The following is a 15969-nucleotide window of genomic DNA, read 5'->3' as shown; positions in this document are numbered from 1 at the left end:
AGGGGGGATGGAGCGATATACGGTATATACATATAACCTCTATATAGAGGGACTCCTGCACCATTAGGGGGGATGGAGTGATATACGGTATATACATATAACCTCTATATATAGAGATTCCTGCACCATTAGGGGGGATGGTGCTATATACGGTATATACATATAACCTTTATATAGAGACTCCTGCACCATTAGGGGGGATGGTGCTATATACGGTATATACATATAACCTCTATATAGAGAGACTCCTGCACCATTAGGGGGGATGGTGCTATATACGGTATATACATATAACCTCTATATAGAGAGACTCCTGCACCATTAGGGGGGGATGGTGCTATATACGGTATATACATATAACCTCTATATATAGAGACTCCTGCACCATTAGGAGGGATGGGGCGATATACATATAACCTCTATATAGAGATGGGGAGATATACATATAACCTCTATATAGAGAGACTCCTGCACCATTAGGGGGAATGGAGCGATATACTGTATATACATATAACCTCTATATAGAGAGACTCCTACACCATTAGGGGGGATGGAGTGATATACGGTATATACATATAACCTCTATATAGAGAGACTCCTGCACCATTAGGGGTCATGGAGTGATATACAGTATATACATATAACCTCTATATAGAGAGACTCCTACACCATTAGGGGGGATGGAGCGATATACGGTATATACATATAACCTCTATATATAGAGAGACTCCTGCACCATTAGGGGGGATGGGGCGATATACGGTATATACATATAACCTCTATATAGAGAGACTCCTACACCATTAGGGGGGATGGGGCGATATACGGTATATACATATAACCTCTATATAGAGAGACTCCTACACCATTAGGGGGGATGGTGCTGTATACGGTATATACATATAACCTCTATATAGAGAGACTCCTGCACCATTAGGGGGGATGGAGCGATATACGGTATATACATATAACCTCTATATATAGAGACTCCTGCACCATTAGGGGGGATGGTGCTATATACGGTATATACATATAACCTCTATATAGAGAGACTCCTGCACCATTAGAGGGGGATGGTGCTATATACGGTATATACATATAACCTCTATATAGAGAGACTCCTGCACCATTAGGGGGGATGGTGCTATATACGGTATATACATATAACCTCTATATAGAGATACTCCTACACCATTAGGGGGGATGGTGCTGTATACGGTATATACATATAACCTCTATATAGAGAGACTCCTGCACCATTAGGGGGGATGGAGCGATATACGGTATATACATATAACCTCTATATATAGAGACTCCTGCACCATTAGGGGGGATGGTGCTATATATGGTATATACATATAACCTCTATATAGAGAGACTCCTGCACCATTAGAGGGGGATGGTGCTATATATGGTATATACATATAACCTCTATATAGAGAGACTCCTGCACCATTAGGGGGGATGGTGCTATATACGGTATATACATATAACCTCTATATAGAGATACTCCTGCACCATTAGGGGGGATGGTGCTATATATGGTATATACATATAACCTCTATATAGAGAGACTCCTGCACCATTAGGGGGGATGGAGTGATATACGGTATATACATATAACCTCTATATAGAGAGACTCCTGCACCATTAGGGGGGATGGAGTGATATACGGTATATACTTATAACCTCTATATATAGGAGACTCCTGCACCATTAGGGGGGATGGAGTGATATACGGTATATACATATAACCTCTATATATAGGAGACTGCTGCACCATTAGGGGGGGATGGAGCGGTATACGGTATATACATATAACCTCTGTATATAGAGACTCCTACACCATTAGGGGGGATGGTGCTATATACGGTATATACATATAACCTCTGTATATAGAGACTCCTGCACCATTAGGGGGGATGGTGCTGTATACGGTATATACATATAACCTCTATATATAGAGACTCCTGCACCATTAGGGGGGATGGAGTGATATACGGTATATACATATAACCTCTATATATAGGAGACTCCTGCACCATTAGGGGGGATGGAGTGATATACGGTATATACATATAACCTCTATATATAGAGACTCCTGCACCATTAGGGGGGATGGAGCGATATACGGTATATACATATAACCTCTATATATAGAGACTCCTGCACCATTAGGGGGGATGGAGCGATATACGGTATATACATATAACCTCTGTATATAGAGACTCCTGCACCATTAGGGGGGATGGAGCGATATACGGTATATACATATAACTTCTGTATATAGAGACCCCTGCACCATTAGGGGGGATGGAGCGATATACGGTATATACATATAACCTCTATATAGAGAGACTCCTGCACCATTAGGGAGGATGGTGCTATATATGGTATATACATATAACCTCTATATAGAGAGACTCCTGCACCATTAGAGGGGGATGGTGCTATATACGGTATATACATATAACCTCTATATAGAGAGACTCCTGCACCATTAGGGGGGGATGGTGCTATATACGGTATATACATATAACCTCTATATATAGACTTCTGCACCATTAGGGGGGATGGAGCGATATACAGTATATACATATAACCTCTGTATATAGAGACCCCTGCACCATTAGGGGGGAGGGGGGTGTAGCGCGATGTATTGTATAATGTACAACTTCCAGTAAAGGACGACACATGACATTCGTGCTATGAAGAACGTATCCATGACTATTGTTCTCTGTATAAAACTAATTATATTTACATTTCGGGAGAGGGAGGAGGAACCTAGCGCAGATTGTTATTACCATAGTAAGTCGCTGTGATCGGTCACAGAGGACAGAGAATAAAAATAAGAAATAGAGATTTTTATATTTTGCAGCAAACTCTTCGATCTGTCATCTGGTGTCAGGAGACGAGGGCTGGATCTCTGTGCGCTTCCTGCCAGCAGAAAAGATAGCAGCAATTATCAGCTTTACAGGAATACATGAGGCGGACGCCGGTTTTAAGAGGATATTTTGTTTTTTACAGTTTGCAGTCCTGAAAGTGATGATCAACATGAAAGTCGTTCCCTGTACGGTGTAGGTGACGGGTCAGAGTAAGACGGGGCAGAGTACAGGCAAACGTTTTATGTAGGACTAGCTGCTGCCAGCGGCTTTGCCCACAATTAAATCACTTCTGATAACACTCCCACCAACGTCACTGTGTGCCCTGTGCACAGACTGCTATGTAGCCTATCCTATTCATGTGACCGCAGGCCCAAAGCCCCTCTCCCCCCACCCCTTACCGGCCACACACATGGTGCCACACCTATCTCACCAACGTCACTGTGTGCCCTGTGCACAGACTGCTATGTAGCCTATCCTATTCATGTGACCGCAGGCCCAAAGCCCCTCTCCCCCCACCCCTTACCGGCCACACACATGGTGCCACACCTATCTCACCAACGTCACTGTGTGCCCTGTGCACAGACTGCTATGTAGCCTATCCTATTCATGTGACCGCAGGCCCAAAGCCCCTCTCCCCCCACCCCTTACCGGCCACACACATGGTGCCACACCTATCTCACCAATGTCACTGTGTGCCCTGTGCACAGACTGCTATGTAGCCTATCCTATTCATGTGACCGCGGGCCCAAAGCTCCTCTCCCCCCATCCCTTACCGGCCACACACATGGTGCCACACCTATCTCACCAATGTCACTGTGTGCCCTGTGCACAGACTGCTATGTAGCCTATCCTATTCATGTGACCGCAGGCCCAAAGCCCCTCTCCCCCCACCCCTTACCGGCCACACACATGGTGCCACACCTATCTCACCAATGTCACTGTGTGCCCTGTGCACAGACTGCTATGTACCCTATCCTATTCATGTGACCGCAGGACCAAAGCCCCTCTCTCCCCACCCCTTACCAGCCACACACATGGTGCCACACCTATCTCACCAATGTCACTATGTGCCCTGTGCACAGACTGCTATGTAGCCTATCCTATTCATGTGACCACAGGCCCAAAGCTCCTCTCCCCCCACCCCTTACCAGCCACACACATGGTGCCACACCTATCTCACCAATGTCACTGTGTGCACTGTGCACAGACTGCTATGTAGCCTATCCGATTCATGTGACCACAGGCCCAAAGCTCCTCTCCCCCCACCCCTTACCGGCCACACACATGGTGCCACACCTATCTCACCAATGTCACTGTGTGCACTGTGCACAGACTGCTATGTAGCCTATCCTATTCATGTGACCGCAGGACCAAAGCCCCTCTCCCCCCACCCCTTACCAGCCACGCACATGGTGCCACACCTAGCTCACCAATGTCAGTGTGTGCCCTGAGCACAGACTGCTATGTAGCCTATCCTATTCATGTGACCGCAGGACCAAAGCCCCTCTCCCCCCACCCCTTACCAGCCACACTCATGGTGCCACACCTATCTCACCAATGTCACTGTGTGCCCTGTGCACAGACTGCTATGTAGCCTATCCTATTCATGTGACTGCAGGCCCAAAGCTCCTCTCCCCCCACCGGCCACACACATGGTGCCACACCTATCTCACCAACATCACTGTGTGCCCTGTGCACAGACTGCTATGTAGCCTATCCTATTCATGTGACCGCAGGCCCAAAGCACCTCTCCCCCCACCCCTTACCGGCCACACACATGGTGCCACACCTATCTCACCAACATCACTGTGTGCCCTGTGCACAGACTGCTATGTAGCCTATCCTATTCATGTGACCGCAGGCCCAAAGCTCCTCTCCCCCCACCCCTTACCAGCCACACACATGGTGCCACACCTATCTCACCAATGTCACTGTGTGCCCTGTGCACAGACTGCTATGTAGCCTATCTTATTCATGTGACCGCAGGCCCAAAGCTCCTCTCCCCCCACCCCTTACCAGCCACACACATGGTGCCACACCTATCTCACCAACATCACTGTGTGCCCTGTGCACAGACTGCTATGTAGCCTATCCTAATCATGTGACCGCAGGCCCAAAGCTCCTCTCCCCCCACCCCTTACCGGCCACACACATGGTGCCACACCTATCTCACCAATGTCACTGTGTGCCCTGTGCACAGACTGCTATGTAGCCTATCTTATTCATGTGACCGCAGGACCAAAGCTCCTCTCCCCCCACCCCTTACCGGCCACACACATGGTGCCACACCTATCTCACCAATGTCACTGTGTGCCCTGTGCACAGACTGCTATGTAGCCTATCCTATTCATGTGACCGCAGGCCCAAAGCCCCTCTCCCCCCACCCCTTACCGGCCACACACATGGTGCCACACCTATCTCACCAATGTCACTGTGTGCCCTGTGCACAGACTGCTATGTAGCCTATCCTATTCATGTGACCGCAGGACCAAAGCTCCTCTCCCCCCACCCCTTACCGGCCACACACATGGTGCCACACCTATCTCACCAATGTCACTGTGTGCACTGTGCACAGACTGCTATGTAGCCTATCCTATTCATGTGACCGCAGGACCAAAGCCCCTCTCCCCCCACCCCTTACCAGCCACGCACATGGTGCCACACCTAGCTCACCAATGTCAGTGTGTGCCCTGAGCACAGACTGCTATGTAGCCTATCCTATTCATGTGACCGCAGGACCAAAGCCCCTCTCCCCCCACCCCTTACCGGCCACACACATGGTGCCACACCTATCTCACCAATGTCACTGTGTGCCCTGTGCACAGACTGCTATGTAGCCTATCCTATTCATGTGACTGCAGGCCCAAAGCTCCTCTCCCCCCACCGGCCGCACGCATGGTGCCATACCTATCTCACCAATGTCACTGTGTGCCCTGTGCACAGACTGCTATGTAGCCTATCCTATTCATGTGACCGCGGGCCCAAAGCACCTCTCCCCCCACCCCTTACCAGCCGCACACATGGTGCCACACCTATCTCACCAATGTCACTGTGTGCCCTGTGCACAGACTGCTATGTAGCCTATCCTATTCATGTGACCGCGGGCCCAAAGCCCCTCACCCCTTACCAGCCACACACATGGTGCCACACCTATCTCACCAATGTCACTATGTGCCCTGTGCACAGACTGCTATGTAGCCTATCCTATTCATGTGACCGCAGGCCTAAAGCTCCTCTCCCCCCACCCCTTACCAGCCACACACATGGTGCCACACCTATCTCACCAATGTCACTGTGTGCCCTGTGCACAGACTGCTATGTAGCCTATCCTATTCATGTGACTGCAGGCCCAAAGCTCCTCTCCCCCCACCGGCCGCACGCATGGTGCCACACCTATCTCACCAATGTCACTGTGTGCTCTGTGCACAGACTGCTATGTAGCCTATCCTATTCATGTGACCGCAGGCCCAAAGCTCCTCTCCCCCCACCCCTTACCAGCCACACTCATGGTGCCACACCTATCTCACCAATGTCACTGTGTGCCCTGTGCACAGACTGCTATGTAGCCTATCCTATTCATGTGACCGCGGGCCCAAAGCACCTCTCCCCCCACCCCTTACCAGCCGCACACATGGTGCCACACCTATCTCACCAATGTCACTGTGTGCCCTGTGCACAGACTGCTATGTAGCCTATCCTATTCATGTGACCGCGGGCCCAAAGCCCCTCACCCCTTACCAGCCACACACATGGTGCCACACCTATCTCACCAATGTCACTATGTGCCCTGTGCACAGACTGCTATGTAGCCTATCCTATTCATGTGACCGCAGGCCTAAAGCTCCTCTCCCCCCACCCCTTACCAGCCACACACATGGTGCCACACCTATCTCACCAATGTCACTGTGTGCCCTGTGCACAGACTGCTATGTAGCCTATCCTATTCATGTGACTGCAGGCCCAAAGCTCCTCTCCCCCCACCGGCCGCACGCATGGTGCCACACCTATCTCACCAATGTCACTGTGTGCTCTGTGCACAGACTGCTATGTAGCCTATCCTATTCATGTGACCGCAGGCCCAAAGCTCCTCTCCCCCCACCCCTTACCAGCCACACACATGGTGCCACACCTATCTCACCAATGTCACTGTGTGCCCTGTGCACAGACTGCTATGTAGCCTATCCTATTCATGTGACCGCAGGCCTAAAGCTCCTCTCCCCCCACCCCTTACCAGCCACACACATGGTGCCACACCTATCTCACCAATGTCACTGTGTGCCCTGTGCACAGACTGCTATGTAGCCTATCCTATTCATGTGACTGCAGGCCCAAAGCTCCTCTCCCCCCACCGGCCGCACGCATGGTGCCACACCTATCTCACCAATGTCACTGTGTGCTCTGTGCACAGACTGCTATGTAGCCTATCCTATTCATGTGACCGCAGGCCCAAAGCTCCTCTCCCCCCACCCCTTACCAGCCACACTCATGGTGCCACACCTATCTCACCAATGTCACTGTGTGCCCTGTGCACAGACTGCTATGTAGCCTATCCTATTCATGTGACCGCGGGCCCAAAGCACCTCTCCCCCCACCCCTTACCAGCCGCACACATGGTGCCACACCTATCTCACCAATGTCACTGTGTGCCCTGTGCACAGACTGCTATGTAGCCTATCCTATTCATGTGACCGCGGGCCCAAAGCCCCTCACCCCTTACCAGCCACACACATGGTGCCACACCTATCTCACCAATGTCACTATGTGCCCTGTGCACAGACTGCTATGTAGCCTATCCTATTCATGTGACCGCAGGCCTAAAGCTCCTCTCCCCCCACCCCTTACCAGCCACACACATGGTGCCACACCTATCTCACCAATGTCACTGTGTGCCCTGTGCACAGACTGCTATGTAGCCTATCCTATTCATGTGACTGCAGGCCCAAAGCTCCTCTCCCCCCACCGGCCGCACGCATGGTGCCACACCTATCTCACCAATGTCACTGTGTGCTCTGTGCACAGACTGCTATGTAGCCTATCCTATTCATGTGACCGCAGGCCCAAAGCTCCTCTCCCCCCACCCCTTACCAGCCACACACATGGTGCCACACCTATCTCACCAATGTCACTGTGTGCCCTGTGCACAGACTGCTATGTAGCCTATCCTATTCATGTGACTGCAGGCCCAAAGCTCCTCTCCCCCCACCGGCCGCACGCATGGTGCCACACCTATCTCACCAATGTCACTGTGTGCTCTGTGCACAGACTGCTATGTAGCCTATCCTATTCATGTGACTGCAGGCCCAAAGCCCCTCTCCCCCCACCCCTTACCAGCCACACTCATGGTGCCACACCTATCTCACCAATGTCACTGTGTGCCCTGTGCACAGACTGCTATGTAGCCTATCCTATTCATGTGACCAGGGGCCCAAAGTTCCTCTCCCCCCACCCCTTACTCATTAACCCTCAATTTTGTTTTTGTTATTGCTCAGCTTTAACCTGATGGATGGCGAGGACACAAAGTGCTGGATATTTCTAGAAGTTTCCACTACACAATGACGCAGTTTTCAGTTTTTGCGCTTACTAGGAACAAACAAGACACAACATTCTTATAATACTGGTATAGATAATCCGATAGTCACTATGTACTAGTGGCATCACTGAGGCCCTATGACCCAGGGGCATCACTGAGGCCGTATGACCCAGGGGCATCACTGAGGCCCTATGACCCAGGGGCATCACTGAGGCCCTATGACCCAGGGGCATCACTGAGGCCCTATGACCCAGGGGCATCACTGAGGCCCTATGACCCAGGGGCATCACTGAGGCCCTATGACCCAGGGGCATCACTGAGGCCCTATGACCCAGTGGCATCACTGAGGCCCTATGACCCAGGGGCATCACTGAGGCCCTATGACCCAGGGGCATCACTGAGGCCCTATGACCCAGGGGCATCACTGAGGCCCTATGACCCAGGGGCATCACTGAGGCCCTATGACCCAGTGGCATCACTGAGGCGCTATGACACAGTGGCATCACTGAGGCGCTATAACTAGTTACTAGGGGACTGGTTTAATGATAGTTTAGTCCACGTAGTAGCTGACATAGGATTTGGTGCAGAATTGCATTACTAATTATAATACTGTATTGTCGCACACAAGGGCCCCTGCACTGGCAGCTTCTGTACCTAGTTTGCGTCAGCCATCATCCGGGGGCATTGTGGATTGTACTGCCCTTAGAAAGACTGTCCATGCCCTGGGTGGGGGCTAAAGCTGACAGAGGCGCGTAATGACCGGCTCGTCCACAGCAGCTTACTGAGCGATAGGACTGAGAGGGCCGGACACAGATAACTGCTCAGTCACATTTCAGTGCAGCATCCGCAATCTGGGGGGGGAGACGGGGACGGACAATGGCGTCTTCATGTCTTAAGCAGAAATGATCAGACTGCCTATTGTGTCCACGCACAGAGGCCTCCAACCTTTAGACCCCTTAATAGGCCGGGCAATTTGTCACCACCCACAGTGTGCGGCTATGTGTTGGGGAGCCCGGCACCTGGTCCGCACCCCAGGCACTCTGCCTCTGCCCCCCCCCCCCACACCCGGCAGTAGCCTCGTAGTGTGTGATAAATGGCAAGCTGGCTGTAACGCTGCCTCTGTGCCGCAGCTGAAGGAGGTCACTCATTGGGGAAATATCTTCGTGTCACCGCTATTGAAAAAAAGTTTATCCTGGTGACAGCCCCACATTACTCAAATTTTATTAACTCCGTCCTCTTAACAATTTGTCTTTCAGTTTCCTGGCTTCTCGGGTCCCTGTCAATAGTCCCAGTTAGGGCCCTGCGTCACCGGCCTCGTATCCTTGGGCACATTGGCTTATTGGATGGAGTTGTGTGTCAGTAAGGTAAATGTGCTACCCTCTCCGTAATTACATGGCAGGCACAGGGGGGGCGAGAGTCAGGCTCCGTCCTCCTGGCTAGAGAGGTTATAGGTACGTTCACCCCAGAGCACCACATTCCCAGGGGGCAGCAGTCCCCACTTTACTGACATGTGATCGCTGACTATTTACATTCTCCATCTTGGACTAGTTGCTATGGGCAACACCAAAGTTTCCTCGTTGCAACCTGTAGAAGATTTTTTCTAAACCACATACTGTAGACGCAAGACCCCTAGGTGCAGCACATGGCATCCTCTGTATGGCCTCTCCGCCCCCAGGACATTGGCCCCAGTATCCCACCAGCACCGGCACTGATCACATGAATGGGGCATGAAAAAGGGGGAGCCAGGAGGGGGCGCTATAGCACACACGAATTATACAATGAAATTAGTATAAGCTGCCAATGATATTAAACGGTGGGATCACAAGAACAAAGACCATAAAAGGAACATGTTATGGTGACACTTGTATCCCTGTCACATCGGCTTCCTGTCCCGCAGCGCGTCCAGGGTCGGGAGAGTTATAAAAACCTGTATTGATTCCTTTTGTGAAGCTATAAATTGCAGGTGCAAAGATTAAACACTATAAAGCACAGTCCGCTCCATATAGACCACTCACGGTTCTGCCTGTCAGTGTGACGTTAACCCCTGAGTTACCCTATAGAGATGGGGGGGAGGGGGGGGGTGTCACAGGGACAAACAGAATCTAGGGGCTGCGGGCTCTGGAGAAAGAATGAGAGGTTAACCCTCGCTCTACCAGCGATTCAAGATAACCAGCTCACTGCCAGGAGACATCAGGGATGGATATTAACTCACACTTTGCCAGGAGACCTCAGGTGGATATCGAGTAACCTGCACACCGCCAGGAGACCTCAGGTGGATAGATAGTAACCTGCACACCGCCAGGAGACCTCAGGTGTATAGATAGTAACCTGCACACTGCCAGGAGACCTCAGGTGTATAGATAGTAACCTGCACACTGCCAGGAGACCTCAGGTGTATAGATAGTAACCTGCACACCGCCAGGAGACCTCAGGTGTATAGATAGTAACCTGCACACTGCCAGGAGACCTCAGGTGGATAGATAGTAACCTGCACACTGCCAGGAGACCTCAGGTGTATAGATAGTAACCTGCACACTGCCAGGAGACCTCAGGTGTATAGATAGTAACCTGCACACCGCCAGGAGACCTCAGGTGTATAGATAGTAACCTGCACACTGCCAGGAGATCTCAGGTGTATAGATAGTAACCTGCACACTGCCAGGAGACCTCAGGTGTATAGATAGTAACCTGCACACTGCCAGGAGACCTCAGGTGTATAGATAGTAACCTGCACACTGCCAGGAGACCTCAGGTGGATAGATAGTAACCTGCACACTGCCAGGAGACCTCAGGTGGATAGATAGTAACCTGCACACTGCCAGGAGACCACAGGTGGATAAATAGTCTTTACTCTAGCACTCTGCACCTGTCCCAACCCCTGCAGTACCTCTTTCCTGCCTGGGGTGTCGCTCTCTGCTCTGGTGCTTCTAGCACACTCAGCTGATGCAGCAAACTGCTGAGATACAGACCAAAACAGTAGATAAAGGTTAACCTTAGATGGATTTAAAGTTAACCTGTTTACTGCCAAGAGACCCCAGAGAATTGAGATGAACCCGCTCACTGACAGAGGCTCAGAGGTAAGTTCCTGCATAGGTCAGCAGTAACGGCAGCTACAGCTCTCAGTGACCCAGCCGGATGTACCAGACAAAGGCTGCCCTACGGTAACACACCTGGAATAAAACCACGGACACTAGGAAGGACGGGTTTCTGTGCAGCACCTGGAACTTCCTTTATTCTACTTTCAGAATACAGCACCAAAAATCACTATCCAGGGTAACTCGTTCCCAGTCTCTCCCCCCTCCTGGAAGGTGGGCGCACATCTGTGTGTCTAGACACAGGGGAGAAGTTGTGTGTATGGTGACAGGTTAAACAGAATGGAGAAGGCAGGGTAAACAGCCGCAGGACCTATCACCACTCCCATCTGTCCCCAGCATCAGGACTTTCGCTGCTGTGTACAGGGTCCCTGTCTGCATCGCTGCCCTCACATTCCCGGCTCATCCACCCTCTCCCCCGTCTGGCACTGATCTGGTTAACGCTGCTGGTCACACAATGGTCACAGAAGACCGGCAAAGGTCAAGTGAGTGAATGAGAGGAACGGCAGAGGCCTGGGGCTAGCGGCCTGTTTAAGTGCCCAGTTAATGGCTTCTCCCCCTGAGGAGGACGGAAGTGCCCTGGAGGGAGAGTACGAGTACAATAGGTAACGCTCTCATCCACACAACACCTTCCGCCTGCTGTCACTGTCTAATCTGCTAACAGCCCCTGACCCCGACCACCAAGGCCAGGTATAGGCAGATCGCTGACACTGGACCTGATTCAGACCCGCTCGCCAGGATGCCATCGCTCGTAGCTGGCCGATATTTGCAATCTGCATATGCATCACAATGCGGGCACGCGAACCACTGCGACAGATGGGGAATCTCTCGCTCGCCCAGCATAGACAGCCCAGTGGAATGAGTGACAGGAGAGGCCGTTTGTGGGTGGTAACAGGGGCTGGCCACTAGTAACGGGGGAGTGGAGGTGCGAACGTAGGCGTGCCTGAGTGTTTCAACGCCGTTTCAGAGGCGTGCATCATTAACAGGCAGCGTCATAGGACACGTCACCTGGTTGTATTTCACACTGAAGTGATCGCAGTGCTTGCGGCAGGGTATAGTAAGCCTCAAGCGCTGCGAGCACATCCGATGGTGCTCGATGTACCAATGTTTTCATGCACTTCTGCAAATGCTGTGCGCAAGTGGGCGTCTTATGGATGACTGGTGGGCGTCTGCATACACAAAGTGATTGCACGCCAAGACATAGTGGGCGTGCTAATGCCTTGCTGTGCGATCGCCTGCCTTGCTGGGCGTGCGCTGGATTTGCATACGCTGGGAGCGAGCGGCTCTGAATCAGGCCCACTGTGCGGTAATGGAGGCGGCAGCCCTATATACGCTGTAATGTCGGGCACATTATTACAGGGGACCCTCCATGCCTCGTGTCCTCATGGGTGTAGGTGACACGGACATAACGTCATATATATTATTTCCCCAGCATAGAGCGTAGGACGAGACGTGACACAACCATTACTATGGAACATGCGCCACCTGAACGCAGACGCAACATATGTGAAACACGGCTGTAGTTAGTTTCCATGCCCCAATAAATCACGCAGTATCATTTCCAACGCCATAAAGGGCCCATTTCTGAAAAAAGTAGTTAGCAGGATATTCGCGCCCATTATTACACTGCAAGATGCGCTGATAGCACAGCGGAGAAACCTGCTGCATTCAGGGGATACTAAGTATTTCTGGGTGTGTTCAGGGAACGTGCCGCAAATATTTATTGATAAATAGACCCCTAAGTCACGTCCGGCACTAGACACAAGCAGTAACGTGTAGACAGGTGCGGCCTGATGTTCTATGGAGTCCATCTGGGCGACTCACCTCCCTCTAGAAGAGCCCGGACGGTGCCGTAGTCGTCGGCCAGGACTGCGTAGTGGAGAGCAGTGCAGCCCTGGAAGCTGACCCGGTTATTCAGCCGGTTGCTGAACTCATCCTCCCGCGTCACCAGCACTATACGGAGAGAGGGAGAAAGACGCATTTAGCGGGTGACATGCATAGAGACACCCTGACAATACTCCGCCACCTTGGTAAGCATTTAGAGGCAGTCGCCAGGGGTTACAGTGAGGTCATTTACGGGGTTTGGAGAACTTCACGGTGGGAGTATAGTTTCCCCAATATCATCACTGTAGCTGCGTACACACGGTACGGTTAAAATGCACGATTTGAACGATAATGGTATCGATCATAGCGTTATCGTTCATTTTTCGGTGCCTCCAAAGACCTGGAATGCGTGGGATATCGTCCATGGACCGTACATGCCAGCCAACCTGGTCGATACTGACCAGGTTACTATAGGGACCCGCGATCGTTGATTGCGGGTCGCTGCCAGTCGTTGGTGGGTTGGTGGTGTGCTGGATGGTCGATATAATCATCCAGCACACCCGGGAAATCGTTCAGCGATAGCGTTATCGGCGGCGGTCGTCCCGTGTGTATGCACCACATGAAATAAGTATCAGTCCAATAAGCAAAGAAAGCATGATCTGTGCAATAAACATATTATAACATGATCCTTTGTGTAAGCACACATTGCACAAGAGCTCTCCTCATGCTAGTATAGAATATAAATAAATGACCGGATCATTATATGTTTGTAGCATTACATAGGACACTACACATACATAAAGGCTCAGCGTATGATGGTTTTCCCCTAAGGAATCAGTGTGGGGCAGATATCATTGTACTGGTGTCAGGAGTGTGACGGCGACGTACATCAACATTAACTAGCGATTAGGAGTGTAAGAATCCATTATATCCCTGCCCGGGGCTGTCTGCACTCTGCACCTCGTCCCCGGGCAGGACGCACAGTCAGAGGTGTTATCTCTCTCTATGTTATTTACTAAACACACAGGGTAAATGTACACAGGGGTACAGGGAAAGGCGGCAGACCTAGAGGACAGGGCGCACAAGCACATCGCCAGTGCAAACGCCATCTCCGTACAAAAGCATTACAAAATAAAATGGTCCATTCTGATTGAATATTAAAATATTTAATAATAATTAGAAAAAAATTATATTTTACTACATTTTTGGTGGGTTATGTATTTTCTATACATGGTTAATGCATAAAAAAAAATATTTATATTAATATATATATATATATATATATTTTTTTTATACATTAAACATGTATAGAAAATACATAACCCACCAAAAAAATAAATATATAAGCAAATGGCGCACGTACGCGCACAGCAACTGGCCCTGCAAACTGAATACTGCGCCAAACTAGTATCACAGGGGCAGATGAGCAATGAAATTATTATCTGTAACTGCCAGAAATATGTATCATTTACCACTAAATATTAATTATTGCCGCAATAATTATTATCTTAATAAATGAGCCCCAAAGTGCTAAACTCCTAAAGTGTAACATGCGGATGACAATTACACAGAGCCAACAAAAGCCACTTCTGCTGGAATCCTGCCCCAAGTGCGGCCACTTATCCCCATAGAGCCAGAGTGTAGATAACAGTCCTCCCATGTTATCAGCCGCTTACTAGGAGGCAAATAATTAGCAGAGACACAGCTGTATTCAGGGCACGGCCTCAGCACCCCCGGCCAGGAGCACAGGATCCCGGATAACACACATCCACCTGTATGCAGAGTAATATTAAGCCAATAATGAAGTAGTTAATGAAATGATTAAGGAATAACTGGCTGCGCTGAATGGCGGATGAGTAAGAGGGCACACGCCCGTTACAGATGTCGCCTCTCTTGCAGCAGCTGGAAATTATACTAATGGATACGGGAATCGCAAGGACAGGAATCTAGAACAGATGCCAGAAACTAATACTGAAAACACAGACTCTAGGACGTAGGCTGGACGCCAGTTCTGGAGCAGAATCCTGTGACCTCCGTGCTCTCGGTTTGCGCTGCAGAACGAACTGGGAAACGCGCGGCAACTTTTACTGGCAAAACGAGCGGAGCGACCTTCAAGCTCCCAACTACTGATATGTATGGTTTGCCGACATGTACCCAGCAACAACACGCCTAAAGCAGGACTAGTCTGGAGAGCTTACAATAAAAGCTACTTATTTAACCAAAGCATCATATTAAAGCCAATCGGGTTTTCAGCTTGGCACAGACTGGGGACCATTCAAACCTTGAAGACTCTTATTCATTCTCAGTGGAGCCTTATACCGCAATTCTGGGTCTGAATCGGAGGTTGGGACAGGGGCCCTGATTCAGAGCCGGACGCTATGACAGAGCGCTCGCTCTGAATCAGGGCCGGGCTATTTTTTTTTTTTTTTTTTTAAGAACGGCCTCCTGGCCGCTCGCATAGCTGTGTGTGACCACCCTCAGCTATAGCGAGTGGCCAGGAAGATGGTCGCGATGGTAAAGACCATTGCGACCATTGGGCTTGCGACGAGACCCTTGTGGAAGGGTCTCGTTGCCGCAAGCCCCAGAGAGCTTTCAGCTCAAACAGAGCCGGAATCTCTCCCACTGACATCACTTGTGA

General features: G+C 50.4%; 1 protein-coding gene across 1 annotated transcript in view; it reads right to left on the bottom strand.

The window, feature by feature from the left end:
• CLPB (ClpB family mitochondrial disaggregase) overlaps positions 1-15969 on the bottom strand; it is a 125501-nt gene that overhangs the window by 74368 nt on the left and 35164 nt on the right. The window contains exon 5 of the mRNA XM_088463790.1: positions 13332-13460. Within this exon, the coding sequence (XP_088319916.1) occupies positions 13332-13460 (129 nt within the window). The remainder of the gene's footprint in view (positions 1-13331; positions 13461-15969) is intronic.

Source organism: Taudactylus pleione, unplaced genomic scaffold, assembly GCF_031769625.1.
Source record: "Taudactylus pleione unplaced genomic scaffold, aTauple2 ptg001449l, whole genome shotgun sequence".
Classification (NCBI taxonomy): Eukaryota; Metazoa; Chordata; class Amphibia; order Anura; family Myobatrachidae; genus Taudactylus; species Taudactylus pleione.
The sequence above is the reverse complement of the archived record's forward strand: the minus strand, read 5'-3'. Positions and strand labels throughout refer to the sequence as shown.